This window comes from Platichthys flesus, chromosome 19, assembly GCF_949316205.1.
Source record: "Platichthys flesus chromosome 19, fPlaFle2.1, whole genome shotgun sequence".
NCBI classification, from domain to species: domain Eukaryota; kingdom Metazoa; phylum Chordata; class Actinopteri; order Pleuronectiformes; family Pleuronectidae; genus Platichthys; species Platichthys flesus.
The window spans coordinates 21,033,037-21,056,556 of record NC_084963.1 but is presented as its reverse complement, the minus strand read 5'-3'; the positions used below and the strand labels follow the sequence as shown (position 1 = coordinate 21,056,556).

Genomic DNA, 23,520 nt, shown 5'->3' with positions numbered 1-23,520 from the left:
AGAGACATTTTAAGGCCCATTAAAGCTTAACTGAATTGTAGTACCACAATATGGTCTGAATATATTGTAAAGACAGGGTCATGAAAAAAATGTTCCAACCAATTTTATTCCCCACAAATTTTAATCTCTTTAAAAATACATTAAAATGAATCCAACATGGTGTAGCAAACAGATAAAGGGAGGCAGAAGACGTTATCTTTCAGTCAGCAATGCACACACTGCTGCTCCAATAGCCTACATTTCACATGTTTAAAATAAAAACTTGAATGAACCTGTGTATTATTTGAATAGCTTAGTATTGAATGTACAATAACAGGGGTAGCTATGTGTATACATGGCACTAGGCCCAGTTTAATATAAAACACAATTGTATACAATATATATAGTAGGGGGGGCTGCTCCATCTTTCCATCAGTTTGGGGGTCCTTAACCTGAAAAAACGTGGAAGACCCCTGGTTTAACCCTAAACTGAAACCATATTTTCTCAGGACGTGTCATTCGCTTTTAAACGGGAAACGTCATCATAATTGTCAGCGCTCACCTCAGAGTACTGCACATTTCGTGCGTATCTTCTGGTATAAATAAGGTTATTTTAACAATGAGTGTCAGTAGAGTCGGATTGACTCCGAATAGTTGCTTTCCTTTCCTAACTCCTCACAGCTTCTTCTTCACATCTTCCCTAGTAGCGGTTAGTGAACGAGGTTATTCGGACTTTCTGGACGCAGCCAGAGTCTCTGAGCACAGATAAGGCTGAAGATAGTAAAACTGTGTCCATAACGGGAAGCGCTGTTCGTTATTTACACCGGGACACTGAGGTTCAAATAACGGAGTTAGCCATTAGTCACTCCGTCGTGGAAATCGTCTCCGCCCGTTCGGGAGTTAATCGGCCTAGCTCGGTGTTATTTACAGGTCAACCCAGAAGTTGAGAAGCGCATTGCGTCGAGCCACCCTATTGGCCAGTCGGTCACATTGTCAACATTTCAATGAGCCGCCATGTTAGGAAGCCAAACCCCCTTTCATTCTGTGAAGAATAGAAGACATTCACTTCCAGGGTAGTTTTCGGAAGTGCCGGTTGTTTACCGCCGAAATACAAATTGTTATACCAGCACAAGTTGTGCCCTGGTCTGGTTCGGTTCCTTTGTATCTTTTATTCAGTTTTTTTTTAGCTCCTCTTATACAAATGGCGACCGCGGCCGCAACTCCGACCGGCCAGAGAAGCACGTGCGGTAGCGGCACACCGCTTAGTCCGACCAGGATCACCAGACTGCAGGAGAAACATCAACTCAGGGACCTCAACGACCGCCTGGCCCACTACATCGACACTGTCCGCAGTTTGGAGTCTGAAAACAGCCTACTCCATCAGCAAATTAGCGAAAAGGAAGACATCCGGAGCAGGGAGGTAACTGGATTGAAAGCCCTGTATGAGACCGAGCTAGCCGACGCCAGGAGGTGTTTGGATGACTCGTCCAAGGAGCGGGCATGGCTGCAGATTGAGCTGGGGAAATTCAAGTCCGAGAATGAGCAGCTTCTGCACAAGTAAGCCTTTCAACACTTGAATTGTGCCATACGGTCTGACACGAACAGGTACGCCTGCAGACGAGTGTGAAGCTGCAGCTGACCATGAATTTCTAGCCACAATTGATCCATCACGCACAGAACTCCGTTCAGGGGAGAGAGTGTCAGTCCGACTCCACCCAAACAATAGTTGAACATTCAACGGCAAATGTAGATTTGATGTTATCACAACATTGATCTTGTAAATTAACGAACAATTCTCAATGAATAAAAGATCCAATCAGTTGTTGGTATCAGTTTCGTTTGGAGTAATTGACCCGTGGTTTAATCAGAATGAGTCCACTCCCTAAACGGTTAGTCACATGGAGCCTTTAGGGTCAAACAACCGGGATCTTTCTAGAATAAGAAACACCAGCACAAGATGAAGTGATTCTGTTGTTTAATTAGAAAAATATGACTAATTGTTTTTTAAAACAGTATTTCGGTTTTACTGTGTACACAGGAAACCAATCGTCTAAATTGTCTAAATGTTACATTGTATAGAGACAATACCCATGTATTAATAAACATGACTAGAGACCATAGACTGTACATAAAAAGGTAGAAACACTCACATGGGTATGGTGAATTTCTGTAAATCCTGGAGATCTTGGCAGCAGCAACTGTCACAGCTGTCAAACTGCATGAGGAGACAATGTCCAAAGTTTCCTCCGGGAATCAGTGGAGATTATTCTGTGTTCCCTGAAGTAAAAGATCTGCTAGTTGACCAACTGCACAAATAAGCCGAGTAAAAACTGAGCAAGTATTTGTTATTATCGATGGGAGTCACAGGATTTGGACTTTGCAGCTCTGAGGCTAAAAGTGTCACTTCATAAGTAACTGTATGCTGTGTTGTACTACTTGGTTGTGTCTTGCTTGAATCGATGGAGTGAAGTATTTTCTGACTGCACCGTAGGGCTGCACAAGTTCTAAAACTATTGTACCTGCTGGGTTTACTTGGCTTTCAGAGGCCCATGACGATCTCCAACTGAACAGCTGTTTGGTTAACACAGGCTGGAGATTGAACCGCTGGAGTTGCAGTATTGCAATTATACATTATTATTAATTACATGCTTCGAACATAATGCATACAGAAGAGATGAACTGTTTAAAATGGACACACTCCTGCTCTGAGTTAAGATGCATGTACTGGTGCTACTGGGCTGGCACCTGGCAGCATATTTTGTGAGTATTTTAGCATCTTCCGGACATTTGTCCCAGTTGAGCAGGTGTTTCCAGCAGCTGCAACAACACCAGCTAGAGTGGACAATACAACGATTCTGATTCTGATCTGATTCTGATTATGTAGATAGTGTTGGACATTATCTTTAAAACAGGGCAGGGGCTGTTTTTTTATTCAATAACTTTTGGTTATTTGCTGTTGAAGGCTACAGCGCACTTTCATATTAGAGTGACTGAATGAAACTGGACTTTGTCCAACTGGTTTGGTCTATATCAGAAAACATACTCTATATCGTATGTTTTCTGATAAATCCTGGAAGCTGTGCAGTGTACTCTGTTGTGTTTAAAATGATGTATTGTGTCTGGTCAGTTTGATGAAATAACAGATAGTTATGTGTTTGCTCATCATCAGAAGACCAGTCAAAGACATTTTTAATGTACTGTTTAGTTTAATCATTCAGTTAAAATTGTTATGTTGATGTTTTCATCAATACATGGAACCCATTTGGCCTCTCCTATACTCTTTTTTTTTTTTTTTTTTTTTTTTTTTTTTTTAATGTGCAGGCATGCAGTAAAAATGTTACCATAATACCTGTGTGAATCCTACAATTTCTCTGGCCAATTTATAATTGTCCCTGTGTTGACTGAAAACTTAAGATGCAATAAGATATACAATAACAGGAGCAGTTTTGGAATATACAGCTCTGATGTTCTTCTTGACAAATCTGTATGATCACTTTCTAAAGTATGTTTGTTTGGTAGCTGCTGTGTTCTCATAATGTTAACTGAGTGGTCTGTGAAGTGAGAGCCTGGCCTCTCCTAGCTAATGTTTTTCAGTAACAAGTGAGAAAGTGGACATACCATTCTACATTCCAATCATAGTTTGTACACTTTAGTGGCAGTCCAACACCCTTTTAACCTAGAGGCACACCATGACAAAAAAAATTCCTCTTTGCTCACAAACCCACTGAAAGACTTTATATAGTTAACCCAGGCTTATGACTAGGAAATAGAAATCCTGTGTGTCTTTTATAAATAAACATTTTCAAAAAAAGTTCACGGAGAAAAATATTTCAAACATGAAGAAATAATGCATCTAGATCAGTCACAGTAAAGCCATCAGCAGCATAGTCACCTTCAAGTCAATATGTCAATGAAAAAAATATATATTCTGGGATGGGGAATACTTTTTCTACTTTTGACCTGGTTCTTTGCTCGCTCCCTTGTTGTGTGTATGTGTTTTGTCAGGAAGGGAGGATGATCTGCAAGTTTTTTATGAACATCCCCTACTTCTTTGTGTTTGTCCATACTTGTGAGATAGAGGAATATCTGGTGACATCTAATGACCAATTAATGCAGAAAACCAGGTCAAGCTAAAAAGGGTTTACATATCTTTGATTGCCATTGTTCAGATGTGGCTTAGGTCCTTGATGGCAATCTTTTTGAGTTTTAGGTATCTCAAGCCGACACCAGCATCACACACTATCATCTACACAAACTCAAGGTGCCTTTGCCTCGTTCCAGCTACCACAAGAAGGACTCGGAGGCAGCAGGAGCCCAGGCCAGGTTGAAGGACTTGGAGGCTCAGCTCAACTCCAAAGACGCTATGCTGGCTACAGCATTGTCTGAGAAGAGGGGCTTGGAGGCCACCATGACTGACATGCGAGAAGAGCTGCAGGAGGTACTACACTACTGACATAAATATGCAGACTCTAAAGAACTGTGTGTCTTAACTGTTCGTTTGGACACTAATGGAGTGACTCAGAAAAATGAATTGTGGCTATTTAAAGTGTAGTTGTACGTGTTGTCTACTTCTATCTGATTCTTTCGCTAGTGCTTCCCTGTCATGTTTAGTTTTTTTGAATGCTATTCTGTCCATATTAAATTGGAGAACCATTTTACATTCATCCAGACTTATTTTTAAAGCACTGCCTTTTTGTGTGTGTCACCAGCTGAATATAGGTCTCACTCAGACCAAAAAGCACCTTTCAGATGAAATGCTTCTGCGCGTTGACTTGGAAAATCGCTGCCAGAGTCTGACTGAGGACAAGGACTTCCGTAAGAGCATGCATGAAGAGGTAAGTACCGGAGATTAATTGATAAAACATAACAGACAACCTCTCCCACAACAGCAGAAGCATCATCATTTTCTAGAGGACTGCAACAAATGGTTATCTAATTCATTAGAAAAAAATATTAATTTATTTTGTTTTTGCAAACTAACCTCAATTGACTTGAATCAATTAGGACAGGGTGAAACAGTGCTGACTTTGTGCTGTGTTACAGGAAGTCAAAGAGGCCCGGCAGCGTTACGAGATCCGACTCGTGGAGGTGGACTCTGGGCGGAAAGAGGAGTATGAATATAAACTGACTGAGGCCCTGACTGACATGAGGGCTCAGAATGAGGAGCAGATCAAGATATACAAGGAAAACATGGAGGGCACCTACATGGCCAAAGTAGGAAATCACGCACTCAATTTATAACTTTGCTTAACTTTAAAAGTTTCAGTACAGTAGAATCTCCATTCATTTGCTAATCAATTACATGTGAAATGTGATCGTTCATGCCAGAGGAATAAGGGTTGAGGTCAGGGCTTTGTGCAGGCTGGTCAAGCTCTGTGACAACAAGCTCTGAGCTCAGGGTCATTGTCATGTTGAAGTACAAAGCAATTCTTCTGAATGGCGGTGTTGTATGCAGACACAGCTGCTTCTCTCTTTTTTTTCGTTTTGTGCTAGTATCTGTTATACTATTCTCTATTAGGGTAGCTGCACTTTTCCAGCTATGATTGATCCCGGCTGCTTTCCATCTTTAATCACTACACAGGGCTTAGTTTCAACACGTTTAGTCCCCTGAGATCATACATACTCTAAAGACCACTGACATTGCCATCAGATCAGCGTAATGACACAGTGGAGGGAGAGGAAACAGAAAGCGGGGATGGCAGCTGGGCTACGTGCTTGGGTTGAGCATGTTAACAAATATCCAATCTTCAACCGTCAGCCCAACAACTTTCGATTTACAATATATTGTCGTGTATGGTGTGCGCGGATCTCCCCCATATTCTGCCCTCTACATGCCTTCACATTAACCATAAATGGTCAAGAGTCATACACTTGCTACAATGTTAAATGACCTGGGTAATCGATGGATTTCTGTTGTGAATAATTTCATTAAGTAATATGATGTACAAGTTTGTGTGTGTTATTTTGTGTTAATTTTGGCAGCTATTTTTGATTTAGTCTTTTGCGGAAATGCATTTTAGTTTCACATTTAGTCATTTTTATCCTTCTTAGTTTTAGTCTAGTTTTAGTCGACTAAAACAAATTACATTTTAGTCTAGTTTTAGTCGACGAAAACGAATTCCATTTTAGTCTAGTTTTAGTCATATTTAATAGCCAAATTAAACTCCTTTTTCTATAAAAACATATAGCTGCAGCCTAATAGCTTAAAAATATATATTTAGTTTTAAATGTGAAAACAAAAAATAAGAGCAGGTCAGACTGGAGGCGAACACAGAAACTGCCGCTCGGTAGAAACCAACTGCAGCTTCCCTACAGTGAATTTTACACACATGCTTTATGTAAATTAGTGTGTCCTGACTGTCCTCTCTCCCCACTCTTCCACTGACCTCCACTCCCTTTATGCTTTTAACAATTAAACACCAATACTTATCAGTAATTAGGACAAGTAAAGTAATTGAAATTTACATTGCCTACCTAATCTTAGCTCAATTTGCAGGAAGTTGTTTTACAATTGAAGGTTCTTATGGAACAGTTATGTTTTGTGAGCACATAACAGTGCTGGTTTAATGTCTATGATCAAGTGGAGCCATAATCTGGCTTCAATTCACCACCTTAAATGTGCATCAGCATTTTGCCATCTCCAATGTATGCATGGGTCAGAGTTCGTGCAGAGGTTGGTGTATTCTCCTGTCAAGTTTGATTTTTATAGATCCCAACCTTGAAAGAAACTTTTCTTTCATAGTTGCTTTGGCTGCTGTAAAGACATCACAGGGCATGAACTGAGTGTGACAAGATTGGATTTAGTTAGACAAAGAATTATTAATCATTTGTCTGACAAGGTGTGACGTAAACTGATGTGGATGATGAGCAACATATATAGTGCACATGTGAAATAACTGCATCTGTTAACTTAAGCTCAACAGTGAATTAAAAAAGATTGGTTCATTTTGCTGTTTGAATGTTTGTCTAGTCCTTCAGAACATGAATAAGAGATCATTAATACTGATGACTGAAAAGATGAATGCAAAAATACAACCATATGCTGTCCTAATTCATAGTGTGCATGTAAACAAGTCTACTATTTAAAATTGAGTAAGCCAACATTGCAAACACAACATGAGCAACTTCCTGTATGTCAGGAAGTGACTGACTGCTCAGTTCCCTTAAGTGTGATGAGAAGGAAACAACGTTTATGTTGCTGACTAGAATCATCTGTTTGTTTCCAGCTGGAGGATCTGCATCGGTTGTCTGAGATGAACGGAGCTTCAGCCAACGTGGCTAGAGAAGAGCTCAGAGAGTCCTCTGGGAGGATTGAGAGCCTCTGTGCCCAGCTGACAGGACTGCAGAAGGAGGTTAACATTTTATCTTCCTTATTAACTATCACTGGGGGCATGTTGCATCAGCTACTGGTGAGACAAATGATAATGCAGGAAGTCTACCTCAAGTTTCTATGACGGACATGGCTGAAGTTAGTTTGATTGTCATATCATCAATATGCCATCAATTATGTTTCCATTTGTAAAGCTGTGAAAACCATATAAAAAAATACAGGAAAAACTCAAGATAACAAATACAACTTCTGATTCACTGATGCTTCATTGGATAAATATTTCATCTCTGCTATTATCGAATTGAAGCATGTTAAACACATGATTAAGTGTTGGCATGACCTGTGACACATGCATTACTGCTACCTCCGTCTATGACCATGTTTGTATTCAGACCCGTGGTTGGCGTGAACGTATTATGGAGCTGGAGTCTGCATTGTCTCAAGAGAAAGACAAAAGCCGCAAGTTGATGGCAGACAAAGAACGCGAATTGATGGAGATCCAGGCAAAGATGCAGCAACAACTCAATGAGTACGAACAGTTGCTTGACGTTAAACTTGCCCTCGACATGGAGATCAACGCCTACCGCAAACTTCTGGAAGGAGAAGAAGAAAGGTGAGGAACGACAAATGTTGCAAATTGTGATCACATCAGATAAATTTCCTCTCGGTTTCTGACACCAAATTAGTTCCTTCTGAACCAAGACAATAAATAATATCTGGTATAGATGACAAGTTAAGACAATGCCGCAACACTTTTTAAAGAAATGGTCATATGGAATATAAATAATATATTTCATCAAATATAGCTTATTCACTTCAGACTGTCTTTAAATAATGGCAAGAATTATAATATTATGTTATACTCCAGTGTCTTCTACCTAATTTCAGCTAACGTGCCATATACAGTGCCTTGCATAAGTATTCACCCCCCTTGGACTTTTTCCCATTATGTACTGTTACTAACTGGAATTCAAATAGACTTAAATAAACGTTTTTCCGTTTGATCAACAAAACATGCATAGTACTTTGGAGGTGCAAAATAAATTTTATTGTGACACAAACAATGAGAACAAAAAAGTTGACATCTGTTGGGTGCATAAGTATTCACCCCCCTGTGTCAATACTTGGTAGAACCCCCTTTCGCTGCAATTACAGCTGCAAGTCTTTTGGGGTATGTCTCTACCAGCTTTGCACATCTAGAGATGGAAAGGTTTGTCCATTCTTCTTGGCAAAAAAGATGAAGCTCAGTCAGATTGGATGGAGACCGTCTGTGAACCGCAATCTTCAAGTCTTGCCATAGATTCTCTATTGGATTGAGGTCTGGGCTTTGACTGGGCCATTTTAAGACATTAACATTCTTTAATCCAAACCATTCCTTTGTAGCTCTGGCTGTATGTTTAAGGTCATTGTCCAGCTGGAAGATGAACCTCCACCCCAGTCTCAAGTCTTTTGCGACTGCATCAGATTTTCTTCAAGGATTTCCCTGTAATTGGCTCCATCCATCTTTCCCTCTATTCTGACCAGTTTCCCTGTACCTGCTGAAGAGAAGCATCCCCACAGCATGATGCTACCACCACCATGTTTCACTGTTGGGATGGTGTGCTCAGGGTGATGGGCAGTGTTGGGTTTTCGCCACACATAGCGTTTTGCATTGAGGCCAAAAAGTTCAATTTTGGTCTCATCTGACCAGAGCACCTTCTTCCACATGCTTGCTGTGTCTCCCACATGGCTTCTGGCAAACTCCAAACGGGATTTTTTATGGATCCCTTTCAACAATGGCTTTCTTCTTGCCACTCTTCCATAAAGGCCAGATTTGTGGAGTAGATGACTAATAGTTGTCCTGTGGACAGATTCTCCCACCTCAGCTGTGGATCTCTGCAACTCCTCCAGAGTAACCATGGGCCTCCTGGTTGCTTCTGATTCATTTTCTCCTTGTCCGACTCTTCAGTTTGGGTGGACGGCCTCCTCTTGGTAGTTTTGCGGTTGTGCCATATTCTTTCCATTTTCTTATGATGGATTTTATGGTGCTCAGAGAGATGTTCAAAGCTCTGGATATTTTTTTATTACCTAACCCTGCTTCATATTTCTCCACAACTTTATCCCTGACCTGTTTGGTGAGCTCCTTGGTCTTCATGATGCTGTTTGTTCAGTAATGATCTCCAACAAACTCTGAGTCCGTCACAGAACAGGCGTATTTATACTGAGATTAAATTGCAGACAGGTGGACCCTATTTACTAATTATGTGACTTGCAAATGTGACTTGTGAATGCAATTGGTCGCACCAGATCTTTGTTAGGGGTTTCACAGTAAAGGGGGTGAATACATATGCACTTAACACTTTTCAGATTTTTATTTGTAAATAATTGTGAAATCCATGTAATATTTCCCCCCACTTCCAAATGATGCACTATTTTGTGTTGGTCCATTACATAAAATCACGATGAAATAAATTTTAATCTGTGGTTATACCATGACAAAATGTTGAAAAGTCCAAAGGGGGTGAATACTTATGCAAGGCACTGTATCATCGCTCAAGAAGTTAAAGGGCCACCATGAAAAACACAAGTAACTATTGGTTGCCACTTTTCTAAATTGTAGCAAGTGTATGACTTAATGATAATGTTAACTTGCATCTATTTCTAGAATGTTAACTTGCATCTATGACTAATTAAACTTGCCAATATGCACAGCACACTTATCAAAGTACAAAACCTCTTTCAAGTTCATCTCAAGGCTAAATAAATCAAATTGAAACATGTCCTCACTTTATCCTCATTTATAAAGTTTACCAAAATGTATAAAGACACTGTGTTCTGTGCAATTTTCCCAACTTTATATTCCTAAGTAAATGTACTTAACACTGAAAAAATGCTACTTGAATTGCAGCATTCTTTCTTTTTCTTTTACCAAGATCAGCGTTTCTTTTTTTTTTTCAAAATATTTTTATTAGATACATTACAATACTTCCAATGAAAGAGATACAATTTCCTTTCCTTTTTTCTTTTAAACACATGGACATGCACACGAACACATAAACACATATGAATATAGAAGAAGATAATCAGATTGATTTAAATTAGTACAGAGTACCGTGTAAAAACAATGAACAACCCCCCCACCCACGTCCACACTCAGCACCTCATGATCAACTCACATATCACTTGTTATTGATGCAATAATAAAAGATACAACAGTAACAGGCACACATTCAGATGGGAAGTACCCTCAAATTAGTGAAATAGGAAATAAAGGGTTCAAGATAAGCATTTCTGCTTGCTTGCATAGGATCCTATTTTTCTTTTCTTCAACAACTTTTACTTAATCAGAGAAGAGTATGATATACATGAAGCTGAGAGGTACTTGCGTGCTGCTTTGGCTAGGATAGAGAAGCGGTACATGTTGCCTCTCCAATACAGCAGTGGACTCTCATTCCAGAGGACGGTATGTTCACTCAGATAGCCATGCACCTACAGAAATGGAGTCAAGTCATGCAAAATAACAGGAATCAGGATATTATAAAATTACCCTCCTTGTGTTGTTGTTAGGATCCACTGATGACCCATCAACCCAATGATGCTTTTTGTTTCCAACTATATCCATATAGGAATTAAAGTTGATTTAATCTGTATTGCTGCAGCTCTACTCTCCTCCAGCTTGATGTGTCATTCTGTGAGCAGGATGACACAGAACAGCAGGAGGATCAACCAGCCTCACTGTCACTTCACACAGAGTTACCGTGCTGAAAACGGTGTCCTATTTCCTTCATAGTCAAAATAATGTTACAAATGCCATAACATACAGAGGGCCATCAGCTATCTAACTGTGGTGTCTGTGTGTGTTTCTAGACTGAAACTGTCTCCCAGTCCTTCATCACGCGTCACAGTGTCAAGAGCCTCGTCCAGCAGCCGCAGCCTGCAGACCACTCGAGGAAAGAGGAAGCGTGTTGATGTGGAGGAACAAGAAGCCAGCAGCTCGGTGTCCATTGCTCACTCTGCTTCAGCGATAGGATCCATCTGCATTGATGAAATTGATACTGATGGCAAGTTCATTTGCCTCCAGCACAGTGGAGATGAGGTGAGTGAGTGCACTGTTTTTTTTTTTCTTCGATGTAACAGTAGAATATAACACATTTTATTATTGTTTGTCTCAGGACCAGGCCATGGGGGGGTTTGAATTGATCAAGACTACTGGAAATGCTACAGCCAATTACAATTTTACTCCAAAATATATTCTGAAGGCTGGCCAGAAAGTCACGGTAAGTGTTTGTACTAAGTTCCAATCCTTTTCAGCTGAATCTAGAATTGCTTAAAACTTATAACATGTATATGTATTTGTCTTATGAAGAGCATGTGCTCATACCTGACCTTACAAGACTTAGCCCTACCCTACTGCAGGACTTCTAATTCTCTGAGAAAAACTAAGCCAGACGTAAGCTGAGCTCAGGAAAGCCATTTCAATGTTGTAGTTTAACTCGTAAACATTATGCCTCCTCCTGGCTAAATCTAAACCTTGTCTGTGAAACTGGCCATGGATTCATGTTAGAAGCGGTCTGTCCAGTCAACAGCATTCTGAATCTTTTTATTTAAGGATGGGATACATTTATCAAACCAGAAACGTATATCTATTTTTGTCCTTTTTCTGGCTTGCTTTTGAACCACTAATACAGGAAAGAACTGACTGATATCAGTAGTGTATGTTCTTCGTCAGTTAATGTTATATTGGGTTGAATATTAGGAGGTTTCTTGGGGCTTTTTGAAGACTAATGTACTTGTTTTTGTGCAGGTGTGGGCGTCTGATGCTGGTGTGAGCTCCAAACCTCCCACAGACTTGCTTTGGAAGAACCAGTCCTCCTGGGCTTCAGGCGAGGACGTCAATGTGGTGCTGATCAACCCTCAGGGAGAGGTACGTACAAACACACACACACACACACACACACACACAATGCACTGTATGGGTGAATGTCAAACTGTACTGTAAAGAGCTTTGAGTGGTCATCAAGACTAGAAAAGTGCTATATAAATACAAAACCATTTACACACTCGCATTCATTCATTCACCACCTACAGGATTGTAAGATTTAAAGTTTACTGGAAATAAAGTTCAGGGCAAAAAATAAGCTCTCTGCTAGATTTGTGAAAAACGATTTGCCCCTTGAGATATCCACTTTTTCACTTAACAGGTTTTAGTAAAAGTTAAAAACATCAACGATCTCATTAATTCCATTCTATCTTTTGTATTTAATTGTCATCTTTCTGATGATCTGAAACATTTAATTCTGACAAATATACAATATAGAAGAAATTAAGAAAGGGGCTATTTCTGATTGCAACTGTATATATATGTACAGTGCCATGCATAAGTATTCTGAATAAAATCTGAAAAGAGTTGAGTGCATATGTATTCACCCCCTTTACTGTGAAACCCCTAACAAAGATCTGGTGCGACCAATTGCATTCACAAGTCACATTTTCAAGTCACATAATTAGTAAATAGGGTCCACATGTCTGCAATTTAATCTCAGTATAAATACACCTGTTCTGTGATGGACTCAGAGTTTGTTGGAGATCATTACTGAACAAACAGCATCATGAAGACCAAGGACCTCACCAAACAGGTCAGGGATAAAGTTGTGGAGAAATATGAAGCAGGGTTAGGTAATAAAAAAATATCTAGAGCTTTGAACATCTCTCTGAGCACCATAAAATCCATCATAAGAAAATGGAAAGAATATGGCACAACCGCAAACCTACCAAGAGGAGGCCGTCCACCCAAACTGAAGAGTCGGACAAGGAGAAAATGAATCAGAGAAGCAACCAGGAGGCCCATGGTTACTCTGGAGGAGTTGCAGAGATCCACAGCTGAGGTGGGAGAATCTGTCCACAGGACAACTATTAGTCGTCTACTCCACAAATCTGGCCTTTATGGAAGAGTGGCAAGAAGAAAGCCATTGTTGAAAGGGATCCATAAAAAATCCCGTTTGGAGTTTGCCAGAAGCCATGTGGGAGACACAGCAAACATGTGGAAGAAGGTGCTCTGGTCAGATGAGACCAAAACTGAACTCTTGGCCTCAATGCAAAACGCTATGTGTGGCGAAAACCCAACACTTCCCATCACCCTGAGCACACCATCCCAACAGTGAAACATGGTGGTGGTAGCATCATGCTGTGGGGATGCTTCTCTTCAGCAGGTACAGGGAAACTGGTCAGAATAGAGGGAAAGATGGATGGAGCCAAATACAGGGAAATCCTTGAAGAAAATCTGATGCAGTCTGCAAAAGACTTGAGACTGGGGCGGAGGTTCATCTTCCAGCAGGACAATGACCCTATACATACAGCCAGAGCTACAAATGAATGGTTTGGATTAAAGAATGTTAATGTCTTAAAATGGCCCAGTCAAAGCCCAGACCTCAATCCAATAGAGAATCTATGGCAAGACTTGAAGATTGCGGTTCACAGACGGTCTCCATCCAATCTGACTGAGCTTCATCTTTTTTGCCAAGAAGAATGGACAAACCTTTCCATCTCTAGATGTGCAAAGCTGGTAGAGACATACCCCAAAAGACTTGCAGCTGTAATTGCAGCGAAAGGGGGTTCTACCAAGTATTGACACAGGGGGGTGAATACTTATGCACCCAACAGATGTCAACTTTTTTGTTCTCATTATTGTTTGTCACAATAAAATTTATTTTGCACCTCCAAAGTACTATGCATGTTTTGTTGATTAAACGGGAAAAAGTTTAAGTCTATTTGAATTCCAGTTAGTAACAGTACATAATGGGGGAAAAAGTCCAAGGGGGGTGAATACTTATGCAAGGCACTGTATGTTTTTGCTGACCGTAATGATTTCTGAAGAGCAGGTCAATTTAAACATATGCCTGCAATTTTCTAAATGTCAGTCTCACCCAAGAAGTATAGAACTATTAGATTAATAAGGCTGCCTAGTGGACAAAACAAACTTCATGGATGTTTTTCACATGCATTTGCGTAGGAAGTGGCAAAGAGAACCACAACGTACCAGACAGCCATAGAAGAGCAGGATGAGGACGAGGAAGATGACGGAGTGGAGGAGGAAGAGGAACTCTTCAACCAGCAGGTGAGACTACACATTATCAGATTTAGGATCCAAGTCCAGTTGCTAGTTCTCGCTGCTGGGAGAAGAGCTGATCTGCCTGAAACGCACCTGTCACGGCAAAAGTTGGGCCTTTTTAGAAAAGTTGGGCCTTTTTAGAAAAGTTGCGCTTTTTAGAAAAGTTGTGCTTTTTTAGGGTTTCAATTTTCCTGCAATGCTTGACTCTTTGCAGTTAATGCAATGCATCGAGTAGGTCGCTTTTCATAGTGCAGCTATTCTTAAGTAGGCTCTGGATCTTGATCTGGCTCTGAATCAGATGTAGCCATCTTCACGGAAGATGGTAAATCATGATTAGGAGTCGGGTAGGTGTAAAAACTGGAACGAAAATCTTAGATAATGTTGGGTCTGCGCCGGGCGTTTCAACCTTGGGGACAGGTGTAACGAGCACCAAAGCATATTTCTTGAAGGAAAAAATGATCTATTGTTATTATATCCTTTTTTACGTATTTCCTTTCGTTTTATCGTTCTTTTTGCGAACAAAGTATGTGGGTGTCGTCGACACAGGGTGCTCTCATCCCTTAATGGTTCCTCATCCCACATAATGGGGTCTGTTTCTGACCGTTTGGTCAAAAGTATGCACACCAGTAGCAGGCTGGAGGTCATTTTGTAGGGCTCTCGCAGTGCTGCTCCTGTTGCTCATCACACAAAGGAGCAAATGCCCGTACCATGACTGTTTGTTGTCATTTTGCAGGGAGACCCTCGCTCTGCCAAGAGAGGCTGCTCTATCATGTGATCCCAATGCTCCCAACAAGCCACCATCACTCCTCCTCTGTGCCCAGCCAGTCTGCTGCCAACTGTAATACTAGAACTATTTTTCTATCTTTTGTGGTAGTATTTCAATAAAGTGTTTTAAATTTAAATTTCTCATTAAATACAAAACTGCTATGCTCACAGTATTTTTTATGTATTGGTATTGAACAGAATATGTAGTTCACTGCCTTTTTTTTCCTTTTTAAAACCAAGCAACAGGTAGCTAAACTCAAGGACAGACTGTCTTTAAGAAAAGACTAATTTTACAATAAATTTTAATTTTTTTATTTTATATTTTATTGTGAATGCTATACTTAATGCCTTTAAATTACAAGAACTGCCACAAGATGTCAGTCATGAGTTTAGGTCATGGACTGGTTGAGCTTGCTTTTTCAGAAAGAAAAACCAAGTATACTGCATGAACAGGAGTTATTATGTCATGAGGTTTCTCCCATCAGTAATGATCTTAATGGGGGAAAAGCCAGCAGTTGCATAAGGAAACTTGTAAATGGCATTCTTCTAGTATCTTTGCAAAACAATGGAAATGCCATGGTTAAATGATTGTATTAAAGTGTCTGAGCATTTGCTGAGTCACCTTAAAGCCCTGTGTAAAATGAAACTAAATCATATTTGTAGTATGAAAAATTCAGACCCGAGTACATTACAAAAATGGACTGAAAGAAACCGCTTCAGCTATTTTTTTACCAGCTTACCCACATAGACTAATCCCATCTGAATAATTTGTCAGATGTATCATTGTGTTCTATCAGGGGGCTTTAATGTGATGCAGCAAACCTGACTTTCTCTTCTCTGAATAAGCATTGCAACGCTAATTGAGTGAACGTATTCTGAACTTTTGATATTTGAAGTGCTTTTGTGTCTGTGTGTTACTATGCATGCTATTGGCTGTGATCTTTATAGTTGAACAATTAAATGTTTTCTCGTACTTGTGTTTGCATTTTCATTCAGTTAATCAAGAAGTCAATTAAATAATAATTCCTCCATAAGAAAATTATGAAATGTATATATATCCTGTATGTCATTGACTCACTGATCAGTTCAAAGTCTTTACTTTTAGACTCCTACACCTTTTATGCACTGAAAAGTACCTGTAGTAGTACTTTTGATAGATATACATACATTCTGACAATCCAGCTTGTGACAATGGATCCATAACAACATCCTTCAAAGGAAGCCAGAAGCCATAAATAATGGGTCGGATTGGTTCTGTTCTAGACAAGTACTCAAATGGATTTTACAGATATGGTTTGGACGTTGGACAGGAAAATACCAAATGTTGTGTTCTTTCTGGCCTGTGTCCCATCCTTAAACCAGGAAAATCCACTCTGTAGTTGTGGGGTAATCCCGCTAATAAAGGGGCAAGAACCAAACCTACAGGCATGATTCATAGTAGTACTACTTTCATAGTTCCCCAAATGGCATAATGCCTGGGAAATGTATTCAAATCTTCTTAGCAGCTAATTTCCTCTGCCAAAGTATCTCATAATGTAATGTAGAATACTACCAATGGGTTACAAAGTATCCATAACCTTTAACCTGTAGCACACAGTCTTTTGCTGCAGCGTCTTACATGACACAGACTCTCAAGCTCTGTCAGTTTGGATGAGACGTTTGTCTCTCTTCTCAGATGTTCAGTGGAGTACATGTCTGAGCTTTGTCTGGGCCAGAGTCAGAAACGTGACCTGAAGTCACTCCAGCGTTGTCTGTGTGCTTCACTGTTGAATTTAAAATTGACCTGCCGCTCCTGTCTGCGGTGAGTCAGGAGCAGGTTTCTACACGGTCCTCTCTTGGCTGCATTCTATCCTCAGATCAGATCAATCTCTGTCAACCAGGGGACGAGCAGTGCTTGTTGTTCTCAAAACATACTGTTTGGATACAATTTTTGACTCATCAGACCAGTGAGTCAGTTGACGTTTTTCTATCTGTCTTCTCTACCATTAAGGCTGATGGGAGGTCACTGAATTGGTTCTCCATATTTAAAATCAAATATACTCGTGCAAAACATGAAAGGGTCTTGATATTGTCTGTAACCACTGAACATCTTCTGAGGTAATTGAATTAAGGATCATGAACTTTTGATATTTCTTGTACATTATACTTAAATAAATAAGTTTGTTATTTCAGTAGGATTTAAATAAGACTTACTTCTTTTTTTTTTATTCTGTTTTAGATTAATATGAGATTCCCTTCACTAAATTACAATAATATATAAGCAGATAATTATAATCAGAGTGTGCTCATTGAAATTTTGATAATTAAACATCCAGTGTGTATGATTGATGGGATCTGTTGGTAAAGAGGGAATATAATATTCATAGCAATGTTTTCATTAGTGTATAATCACCTGAAACTAAGAAAGCAGCTCGGCCTATTTTTTCTATTATTCATTTCAGCCATGACTGTCCCATTATTCAAGAACTCTCCACCTCTCCTCTCTTCCCCATTTCTCCCTGGCCGCCCCAACCGTTCGAGGCAGATGGGCGCCCACACCCATAGATTTTAAGTACTCGACCATCTATGTAAAGTGCCTTGAAATCATGTACATCATGAATACACATAGAATTTAATGGAATTGATTGTGCAAACTCAACACACAAAGGCCCCGGCCATCCAATAATTGTCTTGCTCTGACTAAACACTGCAATCACTCCTGCACCATGCCATGATGTGAAAGGTATCGTGGACCATTATACAAAGGTGGGACAGTGATGACAGAGAATGGCATTTTCGCAGCACTCACATCAGGGAGGATCTCGCCAGGTCTAACAACACACACATCAAGAAATCCCAACTGCGACTGTACTTACTGAATAGGTTTAGGATATTTGCCAGAGGTGTAAAGTAACGAATTACATTTACTCAAACCCTAACCCAAATGCACAGATGATGTGACCCACACAAAGACCATCATCACTCGGGCTAACAAGAAGCCATGGCTGACAGGAGCTGTCCATCGGCTGCTGAGGGCCAGAGACAAAGCCTTCAGAGCCGGGGATAGAATTGGCTTGAGAACAGCGAGAGCCAGCCTGTCCCGTGGCATCGGAAGAGCAAAACAGGACTACTCCAAAAAGATAACCAGCCACTTCAAAGACAGCAGAGACACGCACAGCCTGTGGCAGGGCATCCAGACCATCACGGATTACAAACCTGCATCACAGACCTGCGACGACAACATCTCTCTGCTTAATGACCTCAACAGCTTCTTTGCACGGTTCGAGGCAACAAACAACACAAGCCCACAGAAAACTCCACCCCTCCCCCCCACGACCAGGTTCTGTGCCTGTCTGCCGAAAGTGTGAAGAGGGCACTCTCCACTATCAACCCCAGGAAAGCAGCAGGCCCAGACAACATTCCAGGCCGTGTACTGAGGGACTGCGCAGAGGAGCTTAAAGACATCTTCACGGATACACTTCTCTGAGTCAGGCTGCTGTTCCATCACATCTCAAGACCTCCATCATCATACCTGTGCCAAAGAAACCGGCTCCATCCTGCTTCAATGACTATCGCCCTGTGGCACTGACCCCCATCGTTATGAAGTGCTTTGAACGGCTAGTCATGTCTCACATCAAGTCCATCCTCCCCCCCACCCTGGACCCCTTTCAGTTCGCATATCGGGCTAAACGTTCCACAGAGGAGGCAATCTGCTCTGCTCTCCACCCAGCCCTCACCCACCTGGAAAATGCAGACTCACATGTGAGAATGCTTTTCATAGACTTTAGTTCAGCGTTTAACACCATAATCCCACAACAACTCATCTGTAAACAGGACCAGCTGGGGCTCAACACCTCCCTTTGCAATTGGATTCTGGACTTCCTCAGTGAGAGGCCACAAGCAGTACGGGACGGCAACAACACCTCGAGCAGCATCACACTCAGCACAGGGGCCCCACAAGGATGTGTGCTCAGTCCCCTGCTCTTCACCCTGCTGACTCACAACTGCACATCAACCTACAGCACAAATTACATGGTGAAGTTTGCGGACGACACAACTCTGGTGGGTCTCATCACCAAGAACGATGAGACCCACTACAGGAAGGAGGTCAACCTCTTGACCGCCTGGTGCAGTGACCACAACCTCCTGCTGAATGTCAGCAAGACAAAGGAGATGGTGGTCGACTTCAGGAAAAGCCTCACTTTGCACCCCCGACTGACCATCGATGGTGCTGCTGTGGAGCGAGTGAGCAGCACCAAATTCCTGGGGGTGCACATCAGCGAGGAGCTCTCCTGGGCCACCATCTCTGCATCACTGGTGAAGAAGCCCAGCTGCGCCTCTACTTCCTCCGCAAACTCAAGAAAGCGAGAGCTCCCATACCCATCCTGAAAACATTCTACCGGGGCACCATTGAAAGCATCCTGTCCAGCTGCATCACTGTGTGGGGCAGTAGCTGCACTGCACACAGCAGGAAAAGACTGCAACGCATAGTCAACACAGCTGGTAAGATCATTGGTGCCCCACTCCCTTCGGTGCAAGACACTTACACCACCCGCCTCACCCGGAAAGCCACCTCGATCGTGAGTGACACCAGCCACCCCGCACATGGTCTGTTCAGCCTCCTACCCTCTGGAAGAAGGTACAGGAGCCTCCGTTGCCGCACCACCAGACTCGGAAATAGTTTCATACACCAAGCTGTCAGGAAGCTAAATTCTCTTTTAGAGAACCTTATGCTGCTGTACTTAAAACATTCTGTATGTTTACTTCTGCAACAAACTGTCTTTTGTACTGTTTGCACTTTATCACTTTAATCACTACGTTTACACTTTTAGAGAACCTTATGCTGCTGTACTTAAAAAAACACCAAACACCCTCCAGTAAGCCGCAATCAATAATGGAAACGCACTTTACAACATGTTGCAATATTGCATATGCACCCTATGACTGCTGCTGCTCTTTGCGCAAAAATGCATATCCACCTTGCATATTTATATCCTGTGTATATATTCATATAAAGTTGATATAAAAAGTCTACACACCACTGTTAAAATACCAGGTTTTTGTCATCATCATCATCATCATCATCGTCATCCGCTTATCCGGGGTCGGGTCGCGGGGGGAGCAGCTCAAGCAGGGGGCCCCAGACTTCCCTTTCCCGGGCCACATTGACCAGCTCTGACGGGGGGATCCCGAGGCGTTCCCAGGCCAGTGTTGAGATATAATCTCTCCACCTAGTCCTGGGTCTTCCCCGAGGTCTCCTCCCCACTGGACGTGCCTGAAAAACCTCCCAAGGCAGGCGCCCAGTGGGCATCCTTACCAGATGCCCGAACCACCTCAGCTGACTCCTTTCTAAGTAAAGGAGCAGCGGCTCTAATCCGAGTTCCTCACGGATGACTGAGCTTCTCACCCTATCCCTAAGGGAGACGCCAGCCACCCTTCTGAGAAAACTCATCTCGGCCGCTTGTACCCGCGATCTCGTCCTTTCGGTCATCACCCAGCCCTCATGACCATAGGTGAGGATAGGAACGAAGATCGATCGGTAGATCGAGAGCTTTGCCTTGCGGCTCAGCTCTCTTTTCGTTACAACGGTGCGGTAAAGCGAACGCAATACCGCCCCCGCTGCTCCGATTCTCCGGCCAATCTCACGCTCCATAGTTCCCTCACTCGCGAACAAGACCCCGAGGTACTTGAACTCCTTCACTTGGGCTAAGGACTCATTTCCTACCCGGAGTAAGCAATCCATCGGTTTCCTGCTAAGAGTCATGGCCTCAGATTTAGCGGTGCTGATCCTCATCCCAGCCGCTTCACACTCGGCCGCCAGCCGATCCAGTGAGTGCTGAAGGTCATAAGCCGATGATCCAATGAGGACCACATCATCCGCAAAAAGCAGTGACGAGATCCTCAGACCACCGAACTGCAACCCCTCCCCACCACGACTACGCCTCGATATCCTGTCCATGTATATCACAAACAGGATTGGGGACAAGGCGCAGCCCTGGCGGAAACCAGCACCCACTGAAAACGAAACTGACTGGCTGCCGAGGACCCGAACACAGCTCTCGCTTTGGGAGTACAGAGATTGGATGGCCCTGAGGAGAGACCCCCTTACCCCATACTCCCGCAGCACCTCCCACAGTTTCTCCCGGGGGACCCGGTCATACGCCTTCTCCAGATCCACAAAACACAAGTGGACCGGATGGGCATACTCCCAGGCCCCCTCCAGGATCCTTGCGAGAGTGAAGAGCTGGTCCGTAGTTCCACGTCCGGGGCGAAAACCGCATTGTTCCTCTTCAATCTGAGGTTCGACGATCGGCCGAACCCTCCTTTCCAGCACCTTGGAGTAGACTTTACAGGGAGGCTGAGAAGTGTGATACCCCGGTAATTGGTACACACTCTCTGGTCCCCCTTTTTGAACAGGGGAACCACCACCCCGGTTTGCCACTCCTTTGGCACTGTACCCGACACCCACGCGATGTTGAATAGGCGTGTCAACCATGACAGCCCCTCAACACCCAGAGCCTTTAGCATTTCTGGCTGGATCTCATCAATCCCTGGGGCTTTGCCACTGCGGAGATGTTTGACTACCTCAGTGACCTCCACCAGGGAAATTGACGACGAAACACCATCAACCTCGAGCTCTGCCTCCAACATAGAGGGCGTGTTATTCGGATTCAGGAGTTCCTCAAAGTGTTCCTTCCAACGTCCGACGACCTCCTCAGTTGAGGTCAACAGAGTCCCATCCTTACTGTACACAGCTTGGATGGTTCCCCGTTTCCCCCTCCTGAGGTGCCGGATAGTCTTCCAGAAACACTTTGGTGCCGACCGAAAGTCCTTCTCCATGGCCTCTCCGAACTTCTCCCACACCCGCTGCTTAGCGTCCGACACGGCAGCAGCTGCAGCCCTTCGGGCCTGTCGGTACCCTGCAACCGAGTCCGGAGTCCACCAGGATATCATATCCCGGAAGGCCTCCTTCTTCAATCGGACGGCTTCCCTGACCACCGGTGTCCACCACGGTGTCCGAGGGTTACCGCCCCTTGAGGAGCCTAAGACCCTGAGGCCACAGCTAGCCACCGCAGCTTCAGCAATGGAGGCTTTGAACACCGCCCACTCTGGCTCAATGCCCCCAACCTCCACAGGAATGCCAGGAAAACTCCGCCGGAGGTGTGAGTTGAAGATACCTAGGACGGGGGCCTCCTCCAGACGTTCCCAGTTCACCCGCACTACTCGTTTGGGCTTACCAGGTCCATCCGGAAATTTCCCCCATTCCCTGATCCAACTCACAACCAGATGGTGGTCGGTTGACAGTTCCGCCCCTCTCTTTACCCGAGTGTCCAAAACATGCGGCCTCAGATCAGATGACACAATCACAAAATCGATCATTGATCTTCGGCCTAGGGTACTCTGGTACCAGGTACACTTATGAGCACCCTTATGTTCGAACATGGTGTTTGTTATGGATAATCCATGACTAGCACAGAAGTCCAATAACAAACGACCGCTCGGGTTTAGATCAGGGAGGCCGTTCCTCCCCACCACGCCTCTCCAGGTGTCTCCATCGTTGCCCACGTGGGAGTTGAAGTCACCCAGCAGAACTACGGAGTCCCCTACTGGAGCCCCATACAGGACTCCATTCAGGGTCTCCAAGAAGGCCGAGTACTCTGAGCTGCTGTTTGGTGCATACGCACAAACAACAGTCAGAGTTTTCCCCCCTACAACCCTTAGGCGCAGGGAGGCGACCCTCTCGTCTACCGGGGTAAACTCCAACACCGCGGCGCTCAGTTTAGGATTTATGAGTATCCCCACACGGCGCCTCACGCCCTCGGCAACTCCGGAGAAGAATAGAGTCCAACCCTTATCCAGGAGTACGGTACCAGAGCTGAGACTGTGCGTGGAGGTAAGCCCCACCAGATCTAACTGATAGCGCTCCACCTCCCTCACAAGCTCCGGTTCCTTTCCCCACAGCGAGGTGACGTTCCACGTCCCCAGAGCCAGCTTCTGCCGCCCGGGTCTGGTCCGTCGAGACCCCTGACCTTCGCTGCCACCCATGTGGCTGCGCACCCGACCCCAACGGGTCTTCCCACAGGTGGTGGGCCCATGGGATGAAGAGAGGGGGGGTGCCACGTAGTTTGTTCGGGCTATGCCCGACCGGGCTCCGTGGCAAACCCGGCCACCAGGCGCTCGCCATCGAGCCCTCCGTCTGGGCCTAGCTCCAGACGGGGGCCCCGGGCTTCCTCCGGGCCGGGTCACATCTCCTCTTTTTCCGTTATTCATTGAGGTTGTTTGAACCATTCTTAGTCTGGCCCCTCACCTGAGACCACTCTGCCATGAGAGACCCTACCAGGAGCACAAGGCTCCAGACAACACTGCCCTCAGGTTCATA

General features: G+C 43.4%; 1 protein-coding gene across 1 annotated transcript; it reads left to right on the top strand.

Moving 5' to 3' along the window:
* The first annotated feature begins 1,005 nt into the window (after positions 1 to 1,005).
* lmnb1 (lamin B1) lies at positions 1,006 to 16,134 on the top strand. Its single transcript, XM_062412931.1, has 11 exons — positions 1,006 to 1,536; positions 4,261 to 4,417; positions 4,689 to 4,814; positions 5,023 to 5,193; positions 7,206 to 7,331; positions 7,702 to 7,922; positions 11,156 to 11,384; positions 11,461 to 11,565; positions 12,093 to 12,212; positions 14,298 to 14,402; positions 15,130 to 16,134. Exons 1-11 carry the CDS (start codon positions 1,181 to 1,183, stop codon positions 15,169 to 15,171), a joined length of 1,758 nt encoding a protein of 585 aa, XP_062268915.1. The 5' UTR covers positions 1,006 to 1,180; the 3' UTR covers positions 15,172 to 16,134.
* Positions 16,135 to 23,520: the final 7,386 nt, after the last annotated feature.